Here is a 27,534-nt window from a genome sequence, read left to right as displayed (position 1 = left end):
CTTTAGAATAAAGTCTAGGGGCGCCTGGGTGGCTCAGTGGGTTAAGCCGCTGCCTTCGGCTCAGGTCATGATCTCAGGGTCCTGGGATCGAGCCCCGCATCGGGCTCTCTCTACTTGGCAGGGAGCCTGCTTCCTCCTCTCTCTCTGCCTGCCTCTCTGCCTGCTTGTGATCTCTCTCTGTCAAATAAATAAATAAAATCTTTAAAAAAAAATAATAAAAATAAACAAAATAGAATAAAGTCTAATCTTACATGGTCCCTTCTTTGCCTAGCCTTTGACCTCAGCTTGTACCACTTTCATCCTTGTTCATTGTTCTTTTTCCACATCATTACCTTAATATGCTTTGAAATAGGTCAGTTTCCAGCAAGCGGATGTTTTTATATGACTACTTGATCTGATATCACTTAGATATCAACCGACTTTAATATTATCTCCTCAGAGAGCCTTTCCTTTCCATCGAGTCTTTAAGAAATCTCCCCACCCAGTCAGTTTCTTAAATCAGACCATCCCACTTTGTTTTATTTCTTAATTTTCAGTATCTATCGTGATCTGAAATTATTTTGTGCATTTGTTTACTTTGACTTTATGCCTACCTACTGGAATGAGGAGACAGCTTGCCTGTCTTGTTTCCTTTCTATCTCTAGGGCATAGAATATAATAGAGACTCAGTAACTATTTCTTGAATTGAGGAATAATTGTTTTAATTTAAAACATTATAAATTTGCTCATATTGATAATTTGAGTTGCTCTACCATATTCAGTTTTGAAATAGTACATATTTTACTGTGGAGCAATTGATGTAGACAGATTATATAGTTTAGACAATAAGAATCCATTGGAACCAGTATTTTTTATTTTATTTGTAGTCTCTTAAAATGCATGTTGAAATTAGTTTTTATAAAATGGAAGACTCTTTAACAGTATCAGACTGATGTTACATGATGTGAATCATGAGGCCACCTTTTGCCTCTCCTGTAAACGCATAGTTTCATCTGTGTTTAATAGTTTAATTTTTATAAATCTTTCTGAGATTATCATTTAAAATTCATATTCACTAGGAGGAAAAAAAAACTTTTTATAGCTTAAGTCTCAATTACTATGTTTATTAAGTGCTAATTTAGAGAGAGAAGCAGCTTGCAAACCATGGGCTTCACAGGAATTGAAACATAAAAATTAGTGGCACCAAGTACAAGAAATGGCTGCAGAAAAAGAATTTGTGGAGAAAATGATAGATTGTTCCTACCCCTGAGATTTTTCAGTTATACAAGAAAGTAAATAAAATAGGAAAACAAATATGCCTCTACCTACCTATTTTACCATATTTGCTTGAAATCTGAGTTTTCTGTTTTATTTAAAGAAAAAAATGATCCACATTGGAAGCCTTCTCAGGTATCCCTTAATAATTTTGATCTCACACCCCATAAAGATGATCCCTCTTATGGATTTACTTTCTATATCTATGTAGTTTGATTAACTTAAATGCAGTTTGACTACATAGGGAGATATATGTATATTTCCATATTAGTTGTATGCTCAAGTTTATATTTTATTTTAATATTTATTTAATATTTAAAAAATATTTTATATTTTATATTTTTGATTCCATATCAACAGTTCTCAAAATTTTTTTATTTTAGGTTCTCTTTGCACTCTTAAAAATTAAGGACCTCAAAGAACCTTTGTTTTATGTGGGTTATATATCAGTATTTGTTGTATTTGAAATTTAAACTGATGAATTTTAAAAATATGTACTAATAAATATTAATAATAAATCATCAACTATTAAACATAAGTACATTTCAGTGAAAGAATATATATTGTCAAGGACCAAAAAAAAAAAAAAAGAAACAAAAAGAAAACCAAACCCAAAACACATACTTAAGAGCATTGTTTTACATTTTTTTGCAACTCTTTCTAATTTTAGGCTTAATAAAAGACAGTTGGATTATCATATCTGCTTTTGAATGCAGCCTCTGGAAAACTCCACCGTATCCTTCAGAGTGATCTAGAGTGAAAGGCAAATCACATCTTAGTTTTATTCTTACCCTGAAAGGTTCTAAGGTATAGGAATCCCTTAGGGATCCTCATACCACACTTTCAAAACCACTCTTCTATATAAATGGCATTGTGTTGTTGGCAGTATGCTGCAATATTTTTTGTGTAACTTTTGTTTTTATGTTATCTGTGTTGTTATTTGTGGTTCTTCATGATTCATTTAACTACTATACAATATATAATTCCAGTCTTTATGCAGTAATTCATTTGTTGTTGTGATGTGATATTCCTTTAAGAGTGTATTCAGCTTTTTATGGGGCACCTGGGTGGCTCAGTTGGTTAAATGTCTGACTCTTGATTTCTGCTGGGGTCATAATCTCTCTGGGTCATAAGATCAAGCCCCACATTGGGCTCTGTGCTTGAGTGTGGAGCCTGCTTAAGATTCTTTCTCTTCCTTTCCCTTTCTCCCACCTGATTCACATGCATGGGTGTGCTCTCATTCTCCACCCCCATCCCCAATCCCTGCCCCCCAAAAGATATATTGAGCTTTTAAATTTTCACAGAACTGTGGTTCTCAGAACATTCTCTTGGGGATATATACTAGAAATGAAGTAGTGAAGGGTGACTCCAAATTGCCTAGTTAGAAGTGAACTTTGGGATCATAAGGTATGTATATTCATCTTCAATTCTGTGAGATAGCACCAAACTATGCTTTAAAATTTTATCAGTTTAACCTCTTACAGTGTTGTGTATTTGAATTTCCATTACTCTTTTAGGTCACTGACACTGTATTCTCATAGTTCTTTATGTTTCAGAAAGTGAACGTGAAGTGGTAGCTTTTTATTTTTAATATCTTTGATCCTGTGGCTTGCCATTTTGTTTGTAAAATTTTGTTTTGAAATGTAAAAAAAAATGAATATTTTTATTATTTCCTTTATATCTTACCTTTTTTAGGTCATAATATTTAAAAATTCTTGATTGTTTTACTGGCATTTGTTGGGTGGCATGTCTTTCACTATTAACCTATATAGTACCAGTGTGAGATATAGACATGTATGTATGTATTTTTTTGAGTTCTCACTTTTACTTGGTTCTATTAATTCATTCATTCACTTAACAATTATATATTGGATACTAGGAATGCACCAGATGCCATTCTTAATACTGGGATATATTAGTAAAAGTGAAAATGTCATCCATGTTTATTGAGCTTACATTTTTTGGGTTGGAGTGGGTGGTTGGTAGAAAAATAAAATATTAAGATACTATATAGCATATCAATTGACAGTAAAAGTTGTGTGAAAAATCAGACGAGTAAAGAGAATAGTAGTGATGTGCTGGGAGATTGTGGGAGAAAGATTGCTATTTTACAGAGGGGAGATTAGGGCATTGTGAAGGAAGCTTCTGACAGGAACATTACAGACTGAGGAAATATCAAGTGCAAAGTCCTGAAGTAGAACCTGGTTTAATATAATCCAAGAAAAATAAGGGAGTCTGTGTGGCTAGAACAGAGTAAGCAAGGGAGTATGTGTAGGAGACTAGTAGAGAACAGGATCCATCCAGTGTATGGACTTCAAGGCTGTTGTAAGGACATTTACTTTACTTTCAGTAGTTGGAAGACATCAGGTCTTTTAAACAGAGTAGTAACATTGTCTGGTTTAAGATTTTAAGGGATCATGTGGCTACTTTGTTGAGAACTGGTTTGGTGAAGGTGAAATAAGGAAATCAGTGGCTGGCTAGTGTAGAAATGAAGGTTAGAGGCAGTGCTGCTTGGACTTGGGTAAAGTGTTGGAAGTAGTGAAAATTGTCCTATTTTGATTATTTTTAAATTGATCTGAAGGCATGTTGCATGTGGAGTATGAGGAAAACAAAGAGGAGTTCCTAAACATAGGACGATTCTAAAACTTTTGGCCTGAGAAACTGGGACGATGGGATTGTTCTTTAATGAAGCAGAAAAGACTAAGGGAAGCACAAGATGAGGATTGAGGTCTGAAGCTTAGGTTTGATATGTTTAACATTAGATACCTAAGCAGAGAAGTTGAGTAAGTAGTTAGATTCACAAGTCTAGATTCAGAAAAGAGGTGCTAGCTGCACATGTAAATTTCAGTGGAATATAGATGGTACTTAAGGACATTAAGAAACTAATGTAAAAAGTGAACATAAATAGAGAAGAAGAAAGAGAAGATCCAAGATCTGAATATTGACATAGTTTCATGTTGAAAGGTTGAGAAGATGTGAAGAGTAGCTAGTGTGGTAGGAGGAGAGAGCCAAGTCCTAGGGGAGGGGGGATAGACGTGGAAGAGCTTCATTTCAGCCTTACAACAACATTACACAAATAATGCAAGAAATTAATTTGACAATAAGAAAACAGTTGAGATGGAGTGTTTAGAATAATAACAATAAGTGATGATGAAGTCTTTGTAAGACATGGTGATCAGGGAACATGTCTTTCCGAAGCAAATTTGTGTTGAAACATAAAGAATAAAAAATTCTATATGGGGGAACTTTCTAGGCAGAGGGAGTACCAAGTGCATTGGCCTAAAAAAACAAAAACAAACAAAAGACCAAACATACATGTTTGGTGTTAGAACTGAAAAGAGAGCATTATGACTACAGCAAAAGGGAGGACTCAGGAATGACACTCAAGATTTTGGCATAAGGACTTTGGCTTAACTTGGTTTAAGTTTCTGCCTTCAGCTCAGGCACGATTCCAGGGACCTGAGATTGAGTCCCACACTGGTCTCCCTCCTGAGCAGGGAGTCTGCTCCCTGTGCTTGTCCACTCTCATTTGCACATTCTCTCTTTCTCTCTCCAATAAATAAATAAAATCTTAAAAAAAAAAAAAAGAAACTAGGGGATGCTGAGATACGTGAAGTGACATACATGGGAAAGGCAGTTGGGGAAGAACTTACTTGGGTGAGATCATATGTTAATTGTCTTTCTCTGATTGACTTATTTCGCTTAGCATAATACCCTCTAGTTAATCCATGTCATTGCAAATGGCAAGAGTTCATTTTTTTGATGGCTGAATAGTATTCCAGTGTGTGTGTGTGTGTGTGTGTGTGTGTGTGTCTTCTTTATGTATATATCCTATCTTCTTTATCCATTCATCTGTTAATGGACATCTGGGCTCTTTCCATGTTTTGGCTATTGTGGACATTGCTGCTGTAAATATTGGGGTGCGGGTGCCTCCTTCAGATCACTTCTTTAAACATATTAAATTTGAGGTGCCTATGGGGCATCCACACAGGAGATAGATAGCAGATAGTTTGGGGGATTTTTACTTTTGAGTTTAGGGTGGGGTTAGGGCTGGAAAAAAAAAAATAGCTCAACATTTTTAAAGCCATAGATTGGCTTCCGGTTATAATATGACTAAGTCATGGAAAATAGTACAAAAGGAAAAAATTAAAACTGTGAGAGAACTATAAGCCCAAACCTCAGTATAATGTGGATGCTGGTATTAAATTGAGATGCAGACAAAACTGGCAGAGGATTTATGCTTTATAATAAATGCATACCCTGATTATCATCAAGAGTATATAAAGACTCTTATTTGGAAACATGGAGACAGGTTATAGACTTATGCTAGAAGTTCCCCTGGACCGAGTTAGGCAGAAATGAAGAACAAAGAGGGCTGGGAAGAATGAGTCAGACATTTGGGGATAGTTCAGGAAAGGGTTGTGGTGAGAAACCTTGCTTTATGTGTATCCCCACAGCTTCTGATCTTAATTGGCTGGAGAGAAGTAGAAGCTCAAAGAAATTTTTCATGTCTGTTACTCTGAGTCATAAGGAGAATTCTTACAAGCCTGGACACTGGATACTAACCTGCAGTTGCTGGTCCAGAGAGAACTACCTTACTAAAGAAGAGCTGTCACAAATACATAAAAATACATCTCAAGAACAAAAGAGGAAGGAATCTGAGAAGCAGAGCGCAAGAAACACTCACCAGAAAAGTGTTGCCATGGGACAAAAGAAATCTATGGCCAAGCATATAGCCTTAAATGAAAATATAATTGATAAGCAATTGCCTAAGTTAAACAAATGCATGAAGCAGAAATAAAAGTGCCTGGAGAGGGATGCCTGGGTCGCTCAGTCACTTTTAAGCGTCTGCCTTGGTCTCAGGTTGGGACTGAGTCCTGCATCAGGCTTCTTTCTTGGAGCAAAGCCTGCTTCTCCCTCTGCCTCTGCCTGCCATTCCCCCTGCTTGTGCTCTCCCTTGCTCTCTCTTTGAAAAATAAATAAAATCTTTAAAAAAAAAAAAGTTCTTGGAGAAAAGATGGTAAGACAATGGAATGAAATGAAACATATATATATATATGTATATATATATATATATATATATACATATATATATATGAAGGTTTATTCTGTGAAAAGAGATATTTCAGATCAATAGGAGAAATAATTTCATAATAGTTTTGGGATATCTTTGGGGCCATGTGGAAAACAAAATTGGAATCCTAGGTTACATCTTTATGTCAGAATTAATTTGATTAAAAAGAAAAAATGTTTAAAGCTTTTTAAGAAAGCATGAGGAAATGTTTTTTTAAGCTTCAAGTTGGGAAGGCCCTCCCAGAAATGTGACATAAAACTGAGGAATCATAAAAGAAAAAAAGACTCTGATATATTATTATCTGTATAAAAACAAAAAAAAGAAACTGCATGTCCAAAAAAAATATTAAAAAGTCAAAAGGAAAATAAATAGTGAAACAATTTAGTAACAAATGTATTTTCTTAATATTAAGGAGTCCCCAAAAGGGAAAATTGACAGTCTTTTATAAAATGGGCAAACAGATATAAAGACATGGCTTAAAGAAAAGAAATATAACTCCTAGGCATTTGTAAATGTGATTAGCCTTATGATAAGCAAAATGTAAATTAAAACTACAATGATGCCATTTTTTTAATGTATCTGTAAGAAATAAACAGGAACTCTTACATAGCTGTTGGGAATATATATTTTTGTAATTTTTAAGGAGAGTGTTTTGTCAAGTATACATAGGTATGCCCCTTAACCTACCAACTGTAATCCTAGTAATATATGTTACAGATGTGCTTATACATTACAGAATGGCATGTACAAGAACATGGTAGACTTAGACTGAACCATATCAATAATCATATTAAATTTAAATGGTAAATATCGTAATTAAATGGCAGTTTGCTTAGTGAAAAAATGTAAGATCTAATTATATGTTACCTGTAGTATACTTTGTATACAAAGAGACATGTAGCTTAAATGAAAAAGAGTGAGGAAATATATACTGTGCTAACTCTAATCAGAAGATAAAGCTTACATTAATATCAGGTGATGTAAAATTTGAAGAAAAGAATACTACCAGGGGTCAGAGAGGATCATTTCATAATGATAAAGGAGCGAATTTCTGAAGAATATAACAGTCATAATTGTTTCTTACTAATAACACAACTTCAAAATGTCAAAAACTAATACAGTTGCAATAGGACATGGACAGATCCACACATACCTTCTGATATTTTAACACTCCTCTTTCAGTAACTGGTAGTGCAAATAAACAGCAGATCAGTAAGAACAATTAAACAATACTATCACCAAATTGACCTAATTGACATTTGTAGAACAGTCTGCCCAGCAATAACAGAGTACACATTCTTTTCAAGTGTCCATACAGCATTTAGTAAGATAGATATAATCTGGGCCACAAAACAAATCTTAATAAATTTAAGGGTATGCAGGTTATACAAAGTATGTTATCTGATGACAGTTGAATTAAATAATGATAATAACACAATAACATAAAAAACCTGGGAAATCCCAACATATTTGAAAGCTATACAACTTATTTCTAAGTAACCTATAATTCAAGGAAGGAATCAAAGGGAAATTATTTTGAACCAGATGATATGGAAAATACTTAAGTGACTTCATAGTATTGAAGGATTATATTAGAAGAAAAGTATGAAACAGTTATTTCAGTTTCTATTGTAAGAAACTAGGAAAAGAAGGGCAAACAACGAGTAAGCAAAAGCAATGAAATAATCATCAAATCCTATCAGTTTCACCCACCAGATTTCCCTCAAATCCTCATAGCATTTGTTATAATATAATTATAATTAGTAGAGCCTAGCAGTTAAGAGTATAAACCCGGGTGACCAACTACCGGTTTGCCCAGAAGTTGGGGGTGGGGAGGAGGTACAGCTAGTTTCTCAAATCATTGCTTAAAACTTGGACAGTCCCAGGCAAATGGATTAATGGTCCATCCTTGGGGGTTCTGGAGTCCAAGCTTAGACTTGAATCCCTTCTTTTAACTTTGGACAAATGACTTATCTCATGTACCTTGATTTCCTCACCTGGAAATGTGTATTATAATAGTACCCATCTTAAAGAGTTTATGTGAGAATCAGATGAGTTAATGGCTATGTAAAGTACCTAAAGTATGTAAAACAATGAATTAAAATTAGCAGTGGTCCCCCCCCCCCCGCTTTTTTTTTTTTTTTTTTTTTTTTTTTTTACAAGCAGTGGCCTTCCATCTCACTCTTCCCTTATAGACTTACCCTTCATCAGGCTTTCCTTCAAATATAGCCAGTTATCTTTATATACAAATATAAACATATCAATTTCCTGCTTAAAATACTTCAGTGGCTCCTTAGTATCTTTAGGTCATAGTCCAAATTTCATAATAAATTTATAAAACCCAGTATTTATGCATTTTCCTAACTTTTCTTCCATACTCTGTTCAGTGGTCTTTCTCTTCTTCAAGACTGAAGGGTGAGGTTGCCACAACTAGATTTTTTTTTTTTTTCTTTTTGTCTTGTGTGTTGTCCTCACCCTGGCTCTTTTTCCTAAGGTTCTTTTTTTTGGTTTCCCTGAGCTCTCCCCCACCCAATCCCTATCAAAAATAAGGTAAGTTGGCCCACTATATACTCCCATAGCACTGTGTGTTATTTCTCACAGTAATTATGGTAATCTCACAGTGATTATGGCACAATACTAGGGTATGTTATATACTATGACATATATATTACTGTAGTACCTGTTATTCATCAACCTTCTTTGTTCTTATAATAGAGGAAATATAGACATAAGGTACAGTAAATTTTCCCAAATTTAACATATTCCTTCTGGCAATATTGCCCTTCTTCCTCCTAATTATAATTTATTGTAAAATTTATTATAATTCCTGGAGAATTATAATTGTTTTTTTAAAAACAATTCATCTGAGCACCTAATATTTGAATATTTCTTTGACATCCTCTGCCTTTCCTTTCTACTTTCCTTGAGTTGGTCATTTATCAGTCACATTAGTAATGTGACTGCTTTTTATCATAGCACTGAGCACAAGGCATTGAAGTTCTTTATTTTCCATTCTAGACTATAACAATGTCAAGTCTTATTTAGGATCTGTTATGGTCACAGCACTATACTAAGTCCTGGGATACACTCATGAGCAAAACTGACATGGCCCCTGTTTTCTTTTTTTTTTCTTTTTTTTTTTTTTAAAGATTTTATTTATTTATTTGACAGAGAGAAATCACAAGTAGGCAGAGAGGCAGGCAGAGAAAGAGAGGAGGAAGCAGACTCCCTGCTGAGCAGAAAGCCCGATGCGGGGCTCGAACCCAGGACCTGGGATCATGACCTGAGCCGAAGGCAGCGGCTTAACCCACTGAGCCACCCAGGCGCCCCTGGCCCCTGTTTTCTTGATGCTTTAAGTGTAAAGGAAGAAATAAGGATTATTGATATTAAATTATTAAGTCTAACATTGCAAATTTGATGGTGTTATGAAAGAAATATTTAATGCTCTGAAAGCATAAGGATTCAGTCTTGGCAAAGTGACTCTTAGGCTTAAAATTGAAGATTAAGGAGGAGTTAATTACATTAGAAAAGAAGCACATTTCAGGCAGAGAAAACTGCAAAAGAAAACGTCCTTGTGTGGACACCTAAGTGGCTCATTCGGTTAAGCTTTGGCTCAACTCATGATCCTAGCATCCTGGGATGGAGTCCCACCTTGAGGTCCTTGCTCATCAGGGAGCGTACTTCTCCCACTGCTTGTGTGCACTTGCCCGCTCTCTCTCTCTCTCTCTCTCTCACAAAATCTTTAAAAAGAAAAAAATGAAAAGGTCCTTGTGTAATTGTATCTAATAAAAGTCACTGAAAGAAGGCTAGTGTGGCGGGAGTAGTATTGTAAGGTTGCTTTGGCTGCAGTAGGAGCTACAGGGAAGTGGTTGGAGACATGTAACATACAGAACATACTGGTGATTATGGTGGTCCGGGTGAGAGAGATGTTGGTAGTGTGGAGTAAGGTGGTGATGTTACAGACTGAGGTGGATTTGAGAGATTTTTATAAAGAAATACTGGTAGGACATAGTGACAAATTAGATCTTGGTAGCTATGGGATTGGAAGTTTGAGAGTTGTAGAAAGGATTATCTGTAAATTTTTGGTATTCATAACTAAATGGATTATGTCCCTTTCAGTGCCATTTTCAGCACATGACATGCTTTAAGTAAATATTTGTTGAAAATGAGCATTGTTTTAGTTGTAAAAATTATATTCAACTATTCAACTGCAGTATAAATTATGAGTAGGAAATGCATTGTTCTGTGGAATTAAATGTAATAATTTGTTCTTTAACACTGAAAGGTGAACATACACCAAATGGGACCTAGATTATAAGGAATTTATCTTCGTACCATCATTAAAACAAAATTTGTGCGTGACAAGCTAGTATAGCTGCAGTCATTTTGTAAGATGAAATGAAATTTTGTAATGAAACATTTCTAAATTGTATGGGACACTTGATACTTTCTTGTTATTAAAGTGGGCCCCAAAGTTGGTTGTTTTTTTGTTTGTTTGGTTGATTGGTTGGTTGGTTGGTTGGAGTTTTTTGCAACACATTTTAACTTGGTTATAAGCAATTCAAGCTTTTTATTGGTGATTGAAAAAATCAGGATGGGAATATTGAAATGTGGTTTCCTAAAATTCCTACTGTCCTTAATTATGCTGAATTACTAATACACACATGCATACACACATATACTCCCTCACTCACACACTTTATTGTGGAAAACGTTGTTACTAAAAATGTGAACTATTTAGGACTAGTATTCTTAAAGTAAGAAACTGAAACTTGTACAATATTTGTATCTAAAACTTTATTTATTCTTAACACATATTTCTAACCTGTATTACTAATGTCTGAATGAGAAATTAAATGTCATAGCCAGTAACATTCAAAATGGTCATGTGGGTGTGTTTTACAGATGTGTTCTCCTCCCTCTTTTGGGAATGAAGCCTCCCCAGCAAAGCCTCTATCTACTTGTTGATTCTGTTGATGAAGGTTGTAATATCACCGAAGGTGAACAAACGTCTACCAGCTTATCTGGAACTGTTGCAGAGCTTCTGGCTGGTCACCATGAGTTCTTTCCACCATGGCTATTGCTTCTGTGTTCTGCCCGAAAACAGAGTAAGGCTGTTACTAAAATGTTTACCGGTAAGTGCAATTACTGCCATGTATGTATATCGATGTGTTATTGATATATTTCTAAACTGTCTTGTCTTTTCAACTGTCGGCATTTTTGTGCAAATGCCATACTGGTTTAATATTTTTTATTTTTTGTACACTTACTTCCCAGACCTTATTGTAACCAATATTATTATTCTGAATTATATACTTTTATTCCTCTGGACTGACTTTAATACCATACTTTTTAAAAATTCTAACTATTAATGATATAAACAAAAAATTAAATTTAGTTAAAACTTGTAAGAGAAGTTTGAAATACAAAATATGCTTTCTTTCCATCCATGAGCATAGCATATTTTTTCATTTACTCATTTTTTTCCTAGACTTTTATCAGCTTCCCTTGCCAATGTCCTCCATATTTCTTTCTACTTTTTACTGTTGTTTTAAGTTGTGATATATGGGTTTTGAATTGAAATGAGTGCATTCAGAATTAAAATTGGTAAGTGTATCACCTTAGGGAAAGAACATTAATATTTTTACTGGATCTAAATAAGTTTCACCCACTCATATCTGAGGATTTAACATTGTTGGGAAGAGATTTTTCTCTTTCCTGATGTATTCAGTACACTAACCAGTAGCATTTTTAGTGATGGCTTCAGATTAGAGTCAATTTAATGAAAATTACTTTGGCCCTTAAGCAGAATCTTGACTGCCTATGAGGATAATATTGTGGGCTAATGGCAATTGATACATGTTATGGGACTAAAGGAAATAGCCCATTTGAAACTGTTTTGTGCACAAATTAATCCTCAAGTATTTTTGGAGATCTTCATACATAATTATTTATATCTGGTTATAAAATAATACATGCTCCATATAGAAAATGCTTTAAATGACAGGATACTCAAATATTAACATCTTTCAGGGATAAAGTATTAAATAACCACTCTTTAACATTATGTGTTAAATACTGTGTATGTTATCCTACCTAGTTGAGATCATACTTATATCAATTTGATTTCCTGCTTTTTAATAAAGTTTAACATTTATAAGCCTTTTAGTATCACTATATTGTTTTTTTTAATAACTATTTTAGGGGCGCCTGGGTGGCTAAGTTGGTTTAAGCGACTGCCTTCGGCTCAGGTCATGATCCTGGAGTCCCGGGATCGAGTCCCACATTGGCCTCCCTGCTCGGCAGGGAGTCTGTTTCTCCCGCTGACCTCTCTCCTCTCATGCTTTCTCTCTCAAATAATAAATAAAATCTTAAAAAAAAAAACAAAAAACTATGTTAATGGCTACATAATTTACTAGTGTATCAACATGCCAGAATTTATTTGACTTTTTTATTGTTTTACTTTTAGGTTTAATTTTCCTAGCCCCTACCCTCAAAGATTCTTCAGGATAATAAATAATTTCAATGAGCAACAGGTTACAAATCCTGGCACACATCCTGTCATTCTGTCGTTCTACTGTCAGTAGCCCTAAGAAGTTTCATACCCTGGGAAATATTTTCAGTAAGAATACAAAAGTGGTTCAACAGATTATGGTCCAACATTTCAGTAAATCCTGTTTTTATTCCCCTAAAAATGATGAGAATTTTCAGCCTTATAAAAATGTGTTAAAGTGCTTTGTATAGCAATGTATTAAATTGTGCTTATTCATAAGAGAACTGCATATATAATGATTAGGAGTTGCAATTTTAAAAAAAGTATTTTTAGTAAAGTTAACTTAAAAATCAAATTATTAACAGGTATTCTCAGTTCTGTTTTAATGAACAGGTAACTATCATTAATGATAAACAATAATTTATTCAATCTAAGTACATATTACTAAACACTTAGATTTGGAAGAGCTTTATTTCTTAAACTGTAAGCATTTTGTGTGTATTCTTTATGAAAGTGTATTTATAATAGTAATTCAGAGGCAGTGACAGGTAATACTCTTAATTGGATATAAATATTCAGTCCCATCATTAAGGCTAGTGTACATTTAGGTATATGGATGGAAATATATAAATTTTTACTGTGAAAAAGATCAGCCTTAAAAATAAGCAAGTGTTATTATTATCTCTGGCAACCTTTTTTCCTTAGTCGTTTGGAAGTTCAGAAAATCTTACTAAGGTATTTTCATGGATATGTATGTAAGACTTTCTAATGTTGAGTTTAGTATCTCTTGTCATTAAAATTGAGAGGAGCCCTGAACTACTAATAGAATAAGAAATAGTTCCTTTTGTAGATCAGAAAATGAAATACTTTATCTTCCATTAGTGGTTTTTATGGAAGGAAGAGAGAACTGATTTATATACTCATAGATATTGTGACACCTGGGTGGCTCATTTGGTTAAGCAGCCGTCTCTTAGTTTCAGCTCAGGTCATGATCTCATGGGTCATGGGATCAAAGCTCCCTGGCAGGTTCTGTGTTCAATGAGCAGTCTGCTTGAAGATTCTTTTCCCTGTGCCTTTCCCCCACCCACACATGCTCTCTCTCTCAAATAAATAAAGCTTAAAAAAAAATATATATGTGTGTGTGTGTGTGTGTGTGTGTATACACACACGCACACTCATAGGTATTAATTTATTAGTATTGATTTATCATTGATTTCTTTGCTTATTAGTTTATTATATATTGAAGACATCCTCTTCAAATATATGGCAGCTTCTGTAATCATTTTCAATTGATGACATCTACTTTTGTCTCTTTAGGTTTTCGAAAAATAAGCTTAGATGACCTTCGGAAGGCATACATTGTTAAGGATGTTCAGCAGTACATCCTTCATCGTTTAGATCAAGAAGAAGCTTTGCGACAACACCTCACAAAAGAAACTGCAGAGATGTTAAATCAACTGCACATTAAAAGCAGCGGATGCTTTCTTTATCTAGAGCGAGTTCTAGATGGAGTTGTAGAAAATTTTATTATGTTAAGAGAGATTCGTGACATCCCAGGAACTCTAAATGGTCTCTATCTCTGGCTGTGTCAGAGACTTTTTGTAAGGAAACAGTTTGCAAAAGTTCAGCCCATTTTGAATGTGATTCTTGCAGCCTGCCGGCCTTTGACCATAACGGAATTATATCATGCGGTATGGACTAAAAATATGTCATTAACCTTGGAAGACTTTCAACGTAAGTTAGATGTCCTCTCCAAACTTCTCGTTGATGGACTAGGAAATACTAAAATACTGTTCCATTATAGTTTTGCAGAGTGGCTTCTGGATGTGAAACACTGCACTCAGAAGTATTTATGTAATGCAGCAGAAGGACACAGAATGTTGGCTATGAGTTATACCTGTCAAGCCAAGAATTTAACACCATTGGAAGCACAAGAATTTGCATTGCATTTAATTAATTCAAACTTACAATTAGAGACAGCTGAGTTAGCTCTCTGGATGATATGGAATGGTACACCTGTCAGAGATTCCCTGTCTACTTTAATACCCAAGGAACAAGAAGTGCTACAGCTGTTGGTTAAAGCTGGTGCTCACGTTAACAGTGAAGATGATCGCACATCGTGCATAGTCCGACAAGCCTTGGAAAGAGAGGATTCCATTCGGACATTATTAGATAATGGAGCATCAGTAAATCAGTGTGACTCAAATGGGAGAACATTATTGGCTAATGCTGCATACAGTGGCAATCTTGATGTAGTGAATTTACTTGTCTCCAGGGGAGCAGATTTAGAGATTGAAGATGCCCATGGACATACACCACTTACCCTAGCTGCTAGACAAGGACATACCAAGGTGGTTAATTGTTTGATTGGGTGTGGTGCAAATATTAATCATACTGATCAAGATGGTTGGACAGCATTAAGATCTGCTGCTTGGGGTGGCCATACCGAGGTAGTTTCTGCACTACTTTATGCGGGTGTAAAAGTGGATTGTGCGGATGCTGATAGCCGAACAGCTTTGAGAGCAGCAGCTTGGGGAGGACATGAGGATATTGTACTGAATTTGCTACAACATGGTGCTGAAGTCAACAAAGCTGATAATGAAGGTAGAACTGCACTGATAGCAGCAGCATACATGGGCCATAGAGAAATTGTGGAACACCTCCTGGACCACGGAGCAGAAGTGAATCACGAGGATGTTGATGGCAGGACTGCACTCTCTGTAGCTGCACTTTGTGTGCCTGCAAGTAAAGGACATGCATCAGTTGTTAGTCTTTTAATTGATCGAGGTGCTGAAGTAGATCATTGTGATAAAGATGGCATGACTCCACTGCTGGTCGCTGCCTATGAAGGACATGTCGATGTGGTTGACTTGCTTCTAGAAGGGGGAGCAGATGTAGACCACACAGATAACAATGGTCGTACACCCCTCTTAGCGGCAGCTTCTATGGGCCATGCCTCCGTTGTAAACACGCTTTTGTTTTGGGGTGCGGCTGTGGATAGCATTGATAGTGAAGGTAGAACAGTCCTCAGCATAGCTTCAGCCCAAGGAAATGTTGAGGTAGTACGAACTCTACTGGACAGAGGGTTAGATGAAAATCACAGAGATGATGCCGGATGGACACCTTTGCATATGGCAGCTTTTGAAGGTCACAGGTTAATATGTGAAGCACTTATTGAACAAGGTGCTAGAACAAATGAGATCGATAACGATGGACGAATACCTTTCATATTAGCTTCGCAAGAGGGTCATTATGATTGTGTTCAAATACTATTGGAAAATAAATCCAACATTGATCAGAGAGGTTATGATGGAAGAAATGCACTGCGGGTTGCTGCATTAGAAGGGCATAGAGACATTGTTGAATTGCTTTTTAGCCATGGAGCTGATGTTAATTACAAAGATGCTGATGGGAGGCCTACGCTTTATATTTTGGCCTTAGAAAACCAACTTACAATGGCTGAGTATTTTCTAGAAAATGGTGCAAATGTAGAAGCAAGTGATGCTGAAGGAAGGACAGCACTTCATGTTTCCTGCTGGCAAGGCCATTTGGAAATGGTACAGGTACTGATAACCTACCATGCTGACGTCAATGCCGCAGATAACGAAAAGCGATCTGCTTTGCAGTCTGCAGCGTGGCAGGGCCACGTAAAAGTGGTTCAGCTTCTGATCGAGCGTGGTGCCATAGTTGATCATACATGTAATCAGGGTGCAACTGCTCTCTGTATTGCAGCCCAGGAAGGGCACATTGATGTTGTGCAGGTTTTACTAGAGCACGGTGCTGATCCAAACCATGCTGATCAATTTGGACGCACTGCTATGCGTGTTGCTGCCAAAAATGGACATTCTCAAATAATTAAATTATTAGAAAAATATGGTGCATCTAGTTTGAACGGCTGTTCCCCATCTCCTGTGCATACAATGGAGCAAAAACCTCTGCAGTCGGTGTCTTCAAAAATGCAGTCATTAACAATTAAATCAAATAGCTCTGGAAGTACTGGTGGAGGAGACATGCAGCCTTCGTTGCGTGGTTTACCTAATGGGCCAGCTCATGCATTCAGTTCTCCTTCAGAATCTCCAGATTCTACAGTCGATCGTCAGAAGTCGTCGTTGTCAAACAATTCCCTGAAAAGCTCAAAAAATTCATCTTTGAGAACTACTTCATCTACAGCAACGGCTCAAACAGTGCCAATTGATAGCTTTCATAACCTGTCCTTTACAGAACAAATTCAGCAGCATTCGTTGCCACGCAGTAGAAGTCGACAGTCAGTTGTTTCCCCGTCTTCCACAACACAGTCCTTGGGACAGAGCCATAATTCACCAAGTAGTGAATTTGAGTGGAGTCATGTAAAGCCCAGTTTGAAGTCAACTAAAACAAACAAAGGGGGGAAATCAGAAAATTCCAGCAAATCTGGGGCAGCTGGGAAAAAAGCTAAACAAAATAATTCTTCACAGCCAAAGGTTTTAGAATATGAGATGACTCAGTTCGATAAAAGAGGGCCTACCACCAAATCAGGGACGAATGTGCCACCTAAGCAAATGCCCGCAGAATCGCAGTGCAAAATTATGGTACCTTCGACTCAGCAAGAAATTGGTCGATCTCAACAGCAATTTCTTATTCATCAACAAAGTGGGGAGCAGAAGAAGAGAAATGGGATAATGACCAATCCAAATTACCATCTTCAGAGCAACCAGGTTTTTCTTGGTAGGGTGTCAGTCCCACGGACAATACAAGACAGGGGGCATCAGGAAGTGTTAGAAGGGTATCCTTCCTCTGAGACGGAATTAAGCCTTAAACAAGCCCTGAAGCTTCAGATTGAGGGTTCTGACCCTAGCTTCAACTATAAAAAGGAAACGCCATTATAAAAGGTAAACTTTCATCAACATAGAGAATAAAATATCAAAAGTATGGTTCCCTCTACTAAGGATACTCTTTTCCCTAATAGTCACATGGCCAATTCCCTCGCCTAATCTATTCAGATGCCATCCTCTCTCTCAACAAGCCCTTCCCTTAGCATCCTTGTGAATTCGGATTGTCCTGCCACCAGCACTCTTTTTTCCTTTCCTGCTTTTTGTTATCCAAAGAACTTATTATTTAGTATACTTTATATATTTTATTTATTATTATGTTTATTATTTGTCTCTTCCCAACTAAAATGTAAACTCTGTGAAAGTAGGGATTTTTATCTATTTTGTTCTCTGACGTATTCCGTGTATTTGGAATACTGTTTGGACCTGTAGTCGTTTCTCCGTGAAAATGTATTGAGTATGTGAATGGATGAATGAATGAGAGGATGAATAGATGAATGAATGAATAATACTACTTAATGGATCTCAGATTAAGAATTTCCTCCAATACCGTCATTTCCCCACTTCAAAGTTCTTTGACGGTAATGGAAGGAGGGGAGAGGACCATTTCGGTAAACCTCACATTTTGGTTTGAATAAAATAGTGTGTGTAGTGCTTAGTAGATAGGTAGTGTTAATTTCTTTCCTTTTCACCCTGGAGGAAGTCAAAGATTTAATCAGCAAAAGGTAATTTTTGTTATGACAGATCTCTTAAAAACCTTCCAAGTTAAAAAAAAAAAAAAAAAAAAAACAACTTCCAAGTAAAATTTGCACACACACAAAGAATATGTGACGAAAGATGATAAATTGGATGTGTTAGCAAGAGGATATTTAGAACTTAGTATATTCAGACATAAGAATTTTATGTGTAAACCTCAAAATAAATCCTATTTATTAAAAACTTTCTTCTTTCCACCACAATGGATGTTTCACTAATTATATAGGGGAAGTTAATGGGAAAATATATACCTAATTTTATATAATAGATACTTTTTCAGAAGCACAGTTCTCTCATTAGAGATAAATCCAAAGGTTTCATTAGGAATCTTTGCTAATTTGTACTACAAGTATATTTATCCCACTTTGCTTAATCATTTTTCATCTTCTAACAAAGTTGTACTCTTTAGTAAACTGAAATTTCCTCCTTTTTCTTTTTTTGTCTTTGGAGCTATATTTTGGGGTATTTCAGGTGAAGCATTATTACAAATTATAAACTTGTTATGCTTTCTAATAGTAAAGCCCTTCGATATGAATTGATGGATGACTGGTCAGATATCATTTAAAAATAATTTGTGTAAAGTAGTTCATTCTGCAATGTGATTTATTTTTAAAATATTCAACTCCGATGGTACAGCCCTCTAACTCTCATGATATCTTTTGTAAAAGCAAAGTATACATATATGTTAAACAGTAAAACACATGAATTAGGGTAAACATTTTGTGGATTCTTTAAAAGTGATTTATAAGTTGAATAATGAATCTCTAATACGTGTGTCCACTTTATGCTTTACATAGTAAATGTATGTATGTGTGTGTGTATATATATATATCTATATATATATAATTATATGGGGTCTTAAAGCTATATGTAGTTATAAGTATTATGTAGAAATTAATTTTTTCTTTAACTTTTGCATTAGTTTCCTATTCTGTGAAACAGAAGACATTGTGATTGGAGTGGTTCTTCAGCTACTGGATGAAATCATAAAATGCCTGTTGATTTGCTGAAAAAAAATGAAGAATGTGATATCTGAAGTACAGTTACCTTAATTACTGTAATGTGCCTAAATAGTAAGGCTGCCTTCTCAATGTAACCCTCTGTGCTTAAAAAAATTTCATTTTGTGTGCTTTGTATTCACTACACAAGAATAAGCACTTTTGTTTTTAAATGCAGATATATACTGCAGTTCCCTGGTAAAAGCTAAAAAATTTTTAAGTTAAGATTTGATAAATGTGCATGTGCCATGATCAAATATGTACGAAAAGGCAGTGTTCTTTGTATTTATTTTTTTTTCTTTTTTGTGGCGAATGAAATGTAAGCATATTGTTTCAGTCACATTTGCATTGTTGTAGTGTATGGCTTGTTTCTTGTATCTTTAAAAATGTTGCTCAATAAAATAAATCATGCAACTATTTTATGTTCAGTACACCTTCAGCACTGGTTGAAAAATGTGTTTCTATTTAATGCCACATTGAAGTGAAAATGATTTGTTGACAGATCTTTTAAAAATAATTCTAGTGTTTTAGGGAACTGCTCTGAGTAGTTTAAATTTGGATTTCCCAGTAGAATCCTCCTAATCTCTGGCTAAAGATGAAAAAAAAGTAAAAGAGAAAGAGAGGATAAAGCAGACTATAATCAGAACAAAGTTCTGTTTCATTCACTGGGATGCAATTTCACGTTCCACTCACTTGTCATTCCACCTCCAAGAAGACAGACTATCATTCCTGAGGCATGAAAATTCTCAGGGACAAAGCCATGCCTCAGGGCGTGTGTAAGTAGAAGGAGATGCAGCTGTCTGAGGGTAGATTTTTGATCCCTGAACAATTCACTGACTACACTTAATCTCTTCTGTCCAGTTGAATACAATTTGCCAGTGTAGATTTTCATGCTGGCTTCTCTCTCAGTTGGTTCTATCTTGTAAATCACTGCATGACCAAAATAGCCCCCTCTCAAATCAGCTGAGTCAGTTTTAGTGGTAGTTGGATGAATAGTTTTGATGAATGTAATATGTGCGGTCCTTCAAAGATGACACCACTAACCTGTCAATCATAGCACATGTGTATTTTTTTATTGATACTTGGTAAACGACAGTGATGGATTTGCACTTTTCTGTCCACATACTCTTTCCTGTTTTCTTCTTTGGCCAGTTGCTCACAGGATAACTGGATGGCAGGGTTAAAGATGAAGTCTCTGACTAGGAAAAAAAAAGGTGACTGGTTCAAATGAGCAGGGGACCCACAGCCTTGGCCACCTGGATGGACTCTAAACCAGTGAGGCTGGCTTAGCTGGGTTGTGTTTATGTCTGGAAAGGTTAGAGTTGTTGAGGAGCCATGGTTGTAGGTTCGATCTTTGAATAAGCCCCGTGAATTTTAGAAAACCCAGAAATTCTATTTTTCCCATGTGCTGTTGATAAGAAAGAGGAATGAGGAAAGAGAATTTGGAGATTCAGCACAAAAACACTGCTACTACTGGAGAAGAATGTTGAGTAAAAGAGGTCAGTAATGCCATCTTCATATATGCATTGTTCACAGAAATAGAAACGTGTAATTGGTTGCGATAAGTGTTTCACTTGAATCTTCATGTAAGGGTTTTGTTTTTTATTTTTTTAAAGTCAGCGAAACGCATTTTGTTTGTCATTGGTAAGTCATAATCAGGAATAGGAGAGAAGTTCATTCGCTATTAAGGTGACATGGCAATATTGATAACTCGAATGTGAATGTTTCAAGTATTGAATTTTTGTCCCTATGGGACATTTATTAAATACACTTAATAGGACTCTTGCAAAGTAGCCTTAAAAGTGTTAATGATTCTATTGATAAATATGAATACATACTATTATTAGAACCAATCTTACTCATTTCTCAAATATAGTACATTTACATTACTGTAGAAGATGAAGCTCTAATTTCTTATTAGGTGTATTTTTCTTTAGAAAGAGAACCCTGAAAGCTGCCAGTTTTTCTATTAACCTTGAATTATTGGAATTGTATTTATTTAATTTTATTGTTTTTTTACAAAAATGCACCTTGTGGCCAAAGGGCAACAATATGACTCATTACATAAGGGATTTATGTTTTTCAAAGAGCTGAATGTTTTCATACCCATATTATGTACACTTGAAACAGTTGGTAGGAAGAAAATCTGTTGGGAAAATACGATTTTCAAAAGTAAGTATTCCTTTGGATGTTTTTGTATTAATTGTGTTTTGGAATAGGACAGAACTGGCTTTTAGTTAGGATGATAAGGATGATAAGGGTGCTGAAGATGCCCCACTTTGCCTATTTGTTTCTGTGGGGGATTTAAAAGTATGACTGAAAACGGCATTTGCTTCATGAAGAAAAGTAAAAAACAGTCCCCTCAATTAAAAATGCCTAAATAGCTATTTTAAAAATCAAGATGTTTAACTTTTGTAAATCACCTGATGTCACTAACACACCTATGATGCCATGTGCTTGTAACTTGTTTTACATTCCATCTGCGCCCATTCCCTAAGTCATGAGTTGATGATAAGGGAAGTGATTAAAAAAATATATAGTAATGAAAAATTAAAATCTGTACGTAGGAAAGGTTTTGGAAGGAAAATTGTCTGGAACTCCTGTGTACTGCAAAATACAGCCAGTATCTTTTGTCTCTCTTCTTTATCCCCCACCCCTACTGGAATCCTTACCAAAAATAATTCACTATTTTAAAAACAGGAGTAAATAATTTTCTCAATATTGTTGGCTATGCAAATGTTTGTTTTGCTTAATGTTCTCCATTTACACTTCTCAGCAAATGTAGTTGCAGACAAATGCTTTCTTTTTTATTTTTTCCTTGGTTTGGGGTATGTAAATAGCCTAAAGTGTACATTGAATTTCACATTGTAAAAGTTTTATTTTATTCCTTGTATTATATTAAGCAAAAATCCCTATGTATATGAAAGTGCATAATAAATATATTTGCTCTACAGAGGATATCTTGTTTTAATTTTATCCTTGAACCAACAGAACATGCATGACATGATTACAGTGAAAACAACTGTAGGTTTTAAGTTGTTAATTTATTTTAAATAAATATGGAGAAAATGAATTTGTAAACATTTTACCAAAAAATATGAGATATAAAAACTTCACAAAGGAAGATAGAAAAACAAAAAGATCTAGCTTTATGTCTTCTAAAAGCTTCGGTGAGGACTTAGTGTTCTTTTTCTCTCTTCCCTGGTTGATAACCATAGAACTACCATAGCTCACCGTGTCAGGCTTCATGACTCGGAAATTGCAGTGAGCCAGTCAGTTGTGTGCATGCAAGCTCCTTGGTCGATAGAATATTATGGCCATCTCACATTTGATAGTGTGGGATTTATTGCAGGTATGATCATTGATTTGTGTGTATTCTTCACTTGGTAAAGTTGAGTCACTTCGCGATCCACTTCTCCCACCAGAACACACCTTATATATGTCTGTGCATGTGTGTGAAAATAGACAATGTATTACTCCAGGGAGGGGTTTCTAAAAAGGCCAGCAAGGTATTCTGTTAGAGTATTTTATGATAATTACAGAGTTCTGTAGTAATTACCATATATCATTTATAAATGTGTTGGATTAATAAAAAATCTGACTCAAAACTTTTTAACAATGTTTAAGCACAAAGGGGTGGTATCCTTAGAAGAATTTCGAAACAGACTGGTTGACTAAAACATAAGGAGTTCACTAGTTGGTGGTCCAAAGAAATGCACAGTGAGAACTTGGCAATGACTAAGGTTTTCAATCCCTTGCCCTAGTAGTTGGAAGGATTCCAACTAATAGTAGTGATACATACTCTAGGTTTGGGGGAAATTTTCACTCATTAAGCAAATACATGCACTAATCTTTCAAGATAGGACTTCTGCCGGCTTATCTTGCTAATAGAGTAAAATTAAAAAATTATTAAAATTATCCAGTATTAAAATGGAATCATTTGAAATTCACTGCATATTTAGATTATTCTTAAAGGTACACAATCATTACCCACACTGACAAAATTTAAATTACAAGAAACATATTCGTAGAAGAATATACTTCTAATATTTAGAAGAAGTTTTAGAGTTTTTACCTATTTCTGTTCTACATGTCTAAAAGTGAGGTAACAATAGGTCCCCAAAGAATTACTGTACATATTTAATGTGTGTTACTTCCATTTTGTTTGTAAAGTTATGCTAAACTAAAACATATACAGGAAAATACACAAATCTTAAGGCGCTGTCCTAATTTTTTTTTTTTTTACAAATTGAACGTACCTACTTAACCATCCCCCTGATCAAGATGTAGGTCACAACCATGTATCTAAGGATAAACCTGTGTTTGAAACTAATGATTATTGTGAAGGTAGAGGTTAGAAGAAATCATGTGATTTTATGAGATTTGAGGTGATTTAATAACTCCCATTAGTAGGTAGGTAAAGACATAACAAACATAAACGCTGTATACATGCAAAAAAAGAAATGCTATAATTTTGATTAATTCCCGTAGGGAAAGGCAAGTTACGCATTTCCAAATAAATACCTGCTAAAAAACTGCATGCATGTTTTAAAAACACTAAGTTCAGTATATCCAAACCTAAAGCCGTCAACTTTCTCACTAAATATCAGTCCTCCTAACTCTTTTGTGAATAGTTTTCCATTCTATTTTAAAGAAACTGAAATCGGATATTGTAGACGATGTTCTGTGGGTGTGGCATATGCACAGAAGAGGACCAGGAAGTCCCGGCAGGGAGCCCTTCTTGGGAGAAAAGGCTTTGGTCCTTCCTCAAGAAATTAACCAAGGGATGATGCACTTCTATATATTTTAAGTTAGAAATACAATGTGACTAAAATTTTAAATAACTCACTAGTTTGATTAGAAAACCAAATGTCCATCCTAGCTGAATCTCTAAGAGGGCTTTTACTTTACATACACATCGCTCTCCCTCTCCCAGGCATGTAGGTTTTAAACTCCAAAGTAACATTAATGCACTTTGTTTCCAATATGTGTTGTTAGGTCTAAAATAGACTTTCATGTTATATTCTAGGTTTCCTAAATGCTGCACGTGTTCTTCTCTCTTGGCCAATTAAGGTGTATCATCATATTAAAAGCTCAGAGAGGTCTTTTAGGAAAAGATAAGTTCATTTAACTTTGTATATACTCGTGTGTTTTGTTTTGGTTTTGGCTTTGGTTTTTGGTTTTTTGATGATAGAGTGCCCTGCCCCGTAGTTTTTGAAAGAGCACTTGTTAAAAACATGGGTGAGAAATATATTGCAGTGTCATCTTGCCTCTCTTGGCTGCTCATGAGGAAATAGCCGCGTGGACTCTCCCCCTACCAGGTTTCCTATTCCCTCCTCCATGCCTGTTGTGGCCATTCTTGTATGGGCCTCACCTGGTCTCCCAGAACCCCTTCTTTACCAGGATGCCACCCTCTGTGCTGGGCCTTCTGCAACCCTACAAATTGAAAGCAGATGCATGTCTGAAAGCATGGCTCTTTTCTTGCCACAGACTCCAGCCAGCCTTGAGTCTGTCTGTCTCTGCAGTCTGTCCTTCAGGTAGCCACCAGTTACCTTTTTAGAACATCACTCTGTTCATGGGTTACCTGCCCAGAAACCTTCGATATCTCTTAGTGTGTCTTACAGAATGGCACAGTTCATGACTGTCACAAAAAGCCCTCACAGACTGTGTCTTTCACCCCTCCGTCCCGCTGCTGCTTCCCTGTCCTCTCCTGCTCCTCTCTCATGGGCCATGCACCAAACCCTCCGCTCCCCAACCCCCACAACCGTATTTGTTATTGCTAGAACACTCCATGCTCCTCTCGAGCTATATTTCTCTGCTTACATTGATCTTTGTCTCCATCTCCCAGCCGGAGAGAAGTGTTTTTTAATTACTGTTGTATTTTATACTTGCCTTTTATGGTTGTTCTTCAGCATTATGCTAAACATATCATCTCCTTTTCTCCCACTGTAATCTTCTTTTCAACAGGATTTGCGTCTTACTCAGCTTTGTATCTTTTGGATTGTCTCGTACATAGTAAGAGTTCAGTTACTATTCTTTTTGTGGCACTTTCTTTTCATTCAGAAACAGCTGTGGGAAAAATATTTAAATTATACTATTTTGGTCCACTTGTTAAAACATACCGAGCTTACCCAAGCTCCAAAAGTGATCAAACTCAGAAAGAAATAGTACATATTTTCTTATTACTGCTTCCCCATCTGTTCTATTCACTTGGTTTGTATTGAATATAGCAGAAAAGCCAATTATCATTTATTAGAACATATGCGGATGACTGATTGCTTTTTAGCTGATAACCTGAACTGACCTCTTTGTAACCAGAGACAATTAAGTTGAATTCAGTTTATTCTTTTAAGAAGAACTTAGTAACTGCCACTAAAATTCAGAAAACTTACCCATTTGTCCTTTAATTATGCAGCAAGCAGGGAAATACCAGTGGTTTTCAGGGATGCAAGGGTAAGTGTAGGCTGCCAGCCGTGCTCCGCATCACAGACACATCGCTCCCCGACCCTTTCCCTAAGAAGCCACCATAACTTTTTCTGGTGGTGATAATAATAGGCATTTGATTTGAAACCCGGTAATAACTCATTTGATGTAGATCTTAATAGAAGCTGCAACAAAAACTGTTGGATGTGGGGAAAAACAGCCCATTAAAAATGAGATTAAACCAGTAAAATAAAATTTAAAAAACGAAGACAAAAGAAAATATGATCTTAAAAAAGAGGCTCTAAAAGAGAAAGCAAGATGAGATTGTCTAACTAATTAATGAAAACAATGATTTTGCCTTATTTTAAAGTTCTAAATTCTATTTCATTTGATTTGTGCAGAGGCTTTCATTAAACTAAGTTAAATTTTATTCAGACTTATTTTATTAGTTGCGATTGCTACATTTATTACTTGTTCTCTTTAATAGTAATCATATTTCCTTTCTAGTTAAATTCTTACTTAATAATGACTTTCAGTATCCATTCAACATTGAAAATTTGTCATATTGATACAAAAATTTAAGACTTAAATACAAAGAGATCTTTATCTCCTCATCCCTTTGGGTTCTAATGCTTTTCATCTCCGTTTTGGACAGTTGTTTGTGACCAATAATGCAGACATTTCAGGGCCAGCAACTTCCTATTGGAAGTAAGATTTATTTATTTAGTCAGCAAATATTTATTGAATACTTAAGCAGTTACCAATAAAAATGGTAATCAAGAAAAACAAGGTTTGTGCCCACAAAGCATTTACATTTTAACAGTCTCTTTTTAAAGAGAGAGTAAAAATGATAGAACTTAGAATAAGATTATAAACCCCATGAGAAAGATTCATTTTCTATTTTACTCACTGCCATCTTCCTAGCACTTCTTGCTATAAAGGAGGTACTCAGTAAATATTAGTTAAATGAATGAATGAATGCTTTGAAATAGCTTTGTCCCAGAGAAAAGATCTACAGGATCTAGAAATGCAGAGTGGTTTTTTTTAATTTATGTGTCTAATATTGTCTTATTTCTAATGCCCAAACTGTAGTGAAGGCTAATCGTGTTCTGTGAAAACACAATCCACAACACATATGAAACACATTAGGACCTGCAGAGTGTTAGATCAAGGCTGAGTACTTTAGAGGTCTTTGGTTGAAGGTGACGAAAACCAACTCAAGCCAAAGGAAATGTATTTGGGGAATATCAGAAACTCACAAAATTCATGAGAAATGTGAAAAACTGGCCTGGACACAGGGCAGAGTTCAAGTTGTCTATAGATTCTAAAAAAAGGATGTTCCGAAATAGCAGGAAGTATTTGTTTAGGCAACTGGGATAAATGAATACCAATTGTTTTCATTGTGTCTGTCATTCTGTGTAAGTTTCAGGGAGGTTAGCTTGGGTCATGCTCCTATCTCTTAGCTGGGAGAGGACAGAACATCAAATCACTTTCCTGAGATCGTATCCAACAGGGAATACAGAATTCTCAAGAGGGAATCAGGGTGTAATTAGGAAAAGAAAATAAATGTTAGGAAACCCTGGCTAGAAAATGCCAGCTATGGTGCTTAGGTCAACTGAGGTATATCAAGAATTGTAACATCACATTTTACCCCACTGATAAACTCACAAGTCAAACTATGCCACAGTTTCATAGCTATACCAGCGGAAGACAAAAGACTTTGAGGTC

General features: G+C 35.6%; 1 protein-coding gene across 3 annotated transcripts in view; it reads left to right on the top strand.

Annotated features, from left to right (window-relative positions):
* ANKRD50 (ankyrin repeat domain containing 50) overlaps positions 1–22,334 on the top strand; it is a 34,938-nt gene extending 12,604 nt beyond the window's left edge. For all 3 annotated transcript variants that reach the window (XM_047718388.1, XM_047718386.1, XM_047718387.1), the window contains 3 exons: positions 11,234–11,463; positions 14,139–17,689; positions 19,308–22,334. In XM_047718388.1, the coding sequence (XP_047574344.1) occupies positions 11,259–11,463; positions 14,139–17,686 (3,753 nt within the window). In that variant the 5' untranslated portion in view covers positions 11,234–11,258 and the 3' untranslated portion in view covers positions 17,687–17,689; positions 19,308–22,334. The remainder of the gene's footprint in view (positions 1–11,233; positions 11,464–14,138; positions 17,690–19,307) is intronic.
* The last annotated feature ends 5,200 nt before the right edge of the window (positions 22,335–27,534 follow it).

The sequence above is a fragment of the Lutra lutra genome, chromosome 2 (genome assembly GCF_902655055.1).
Source record: "Lutra lutra chromosome 2, mLutLut1.2, whole genome shotgun sequence".
Taxonomy (NCBI): Eukaryota; Metazoa; Chordata; class Mammalia; order Carnivora; family Mustelidae; genus Lutra; species Lutra lutra.
Note: the sequence above shows the minus strand (reverse complement) of the source record. Positions and strands in the feature narration are given on the sequence as shown.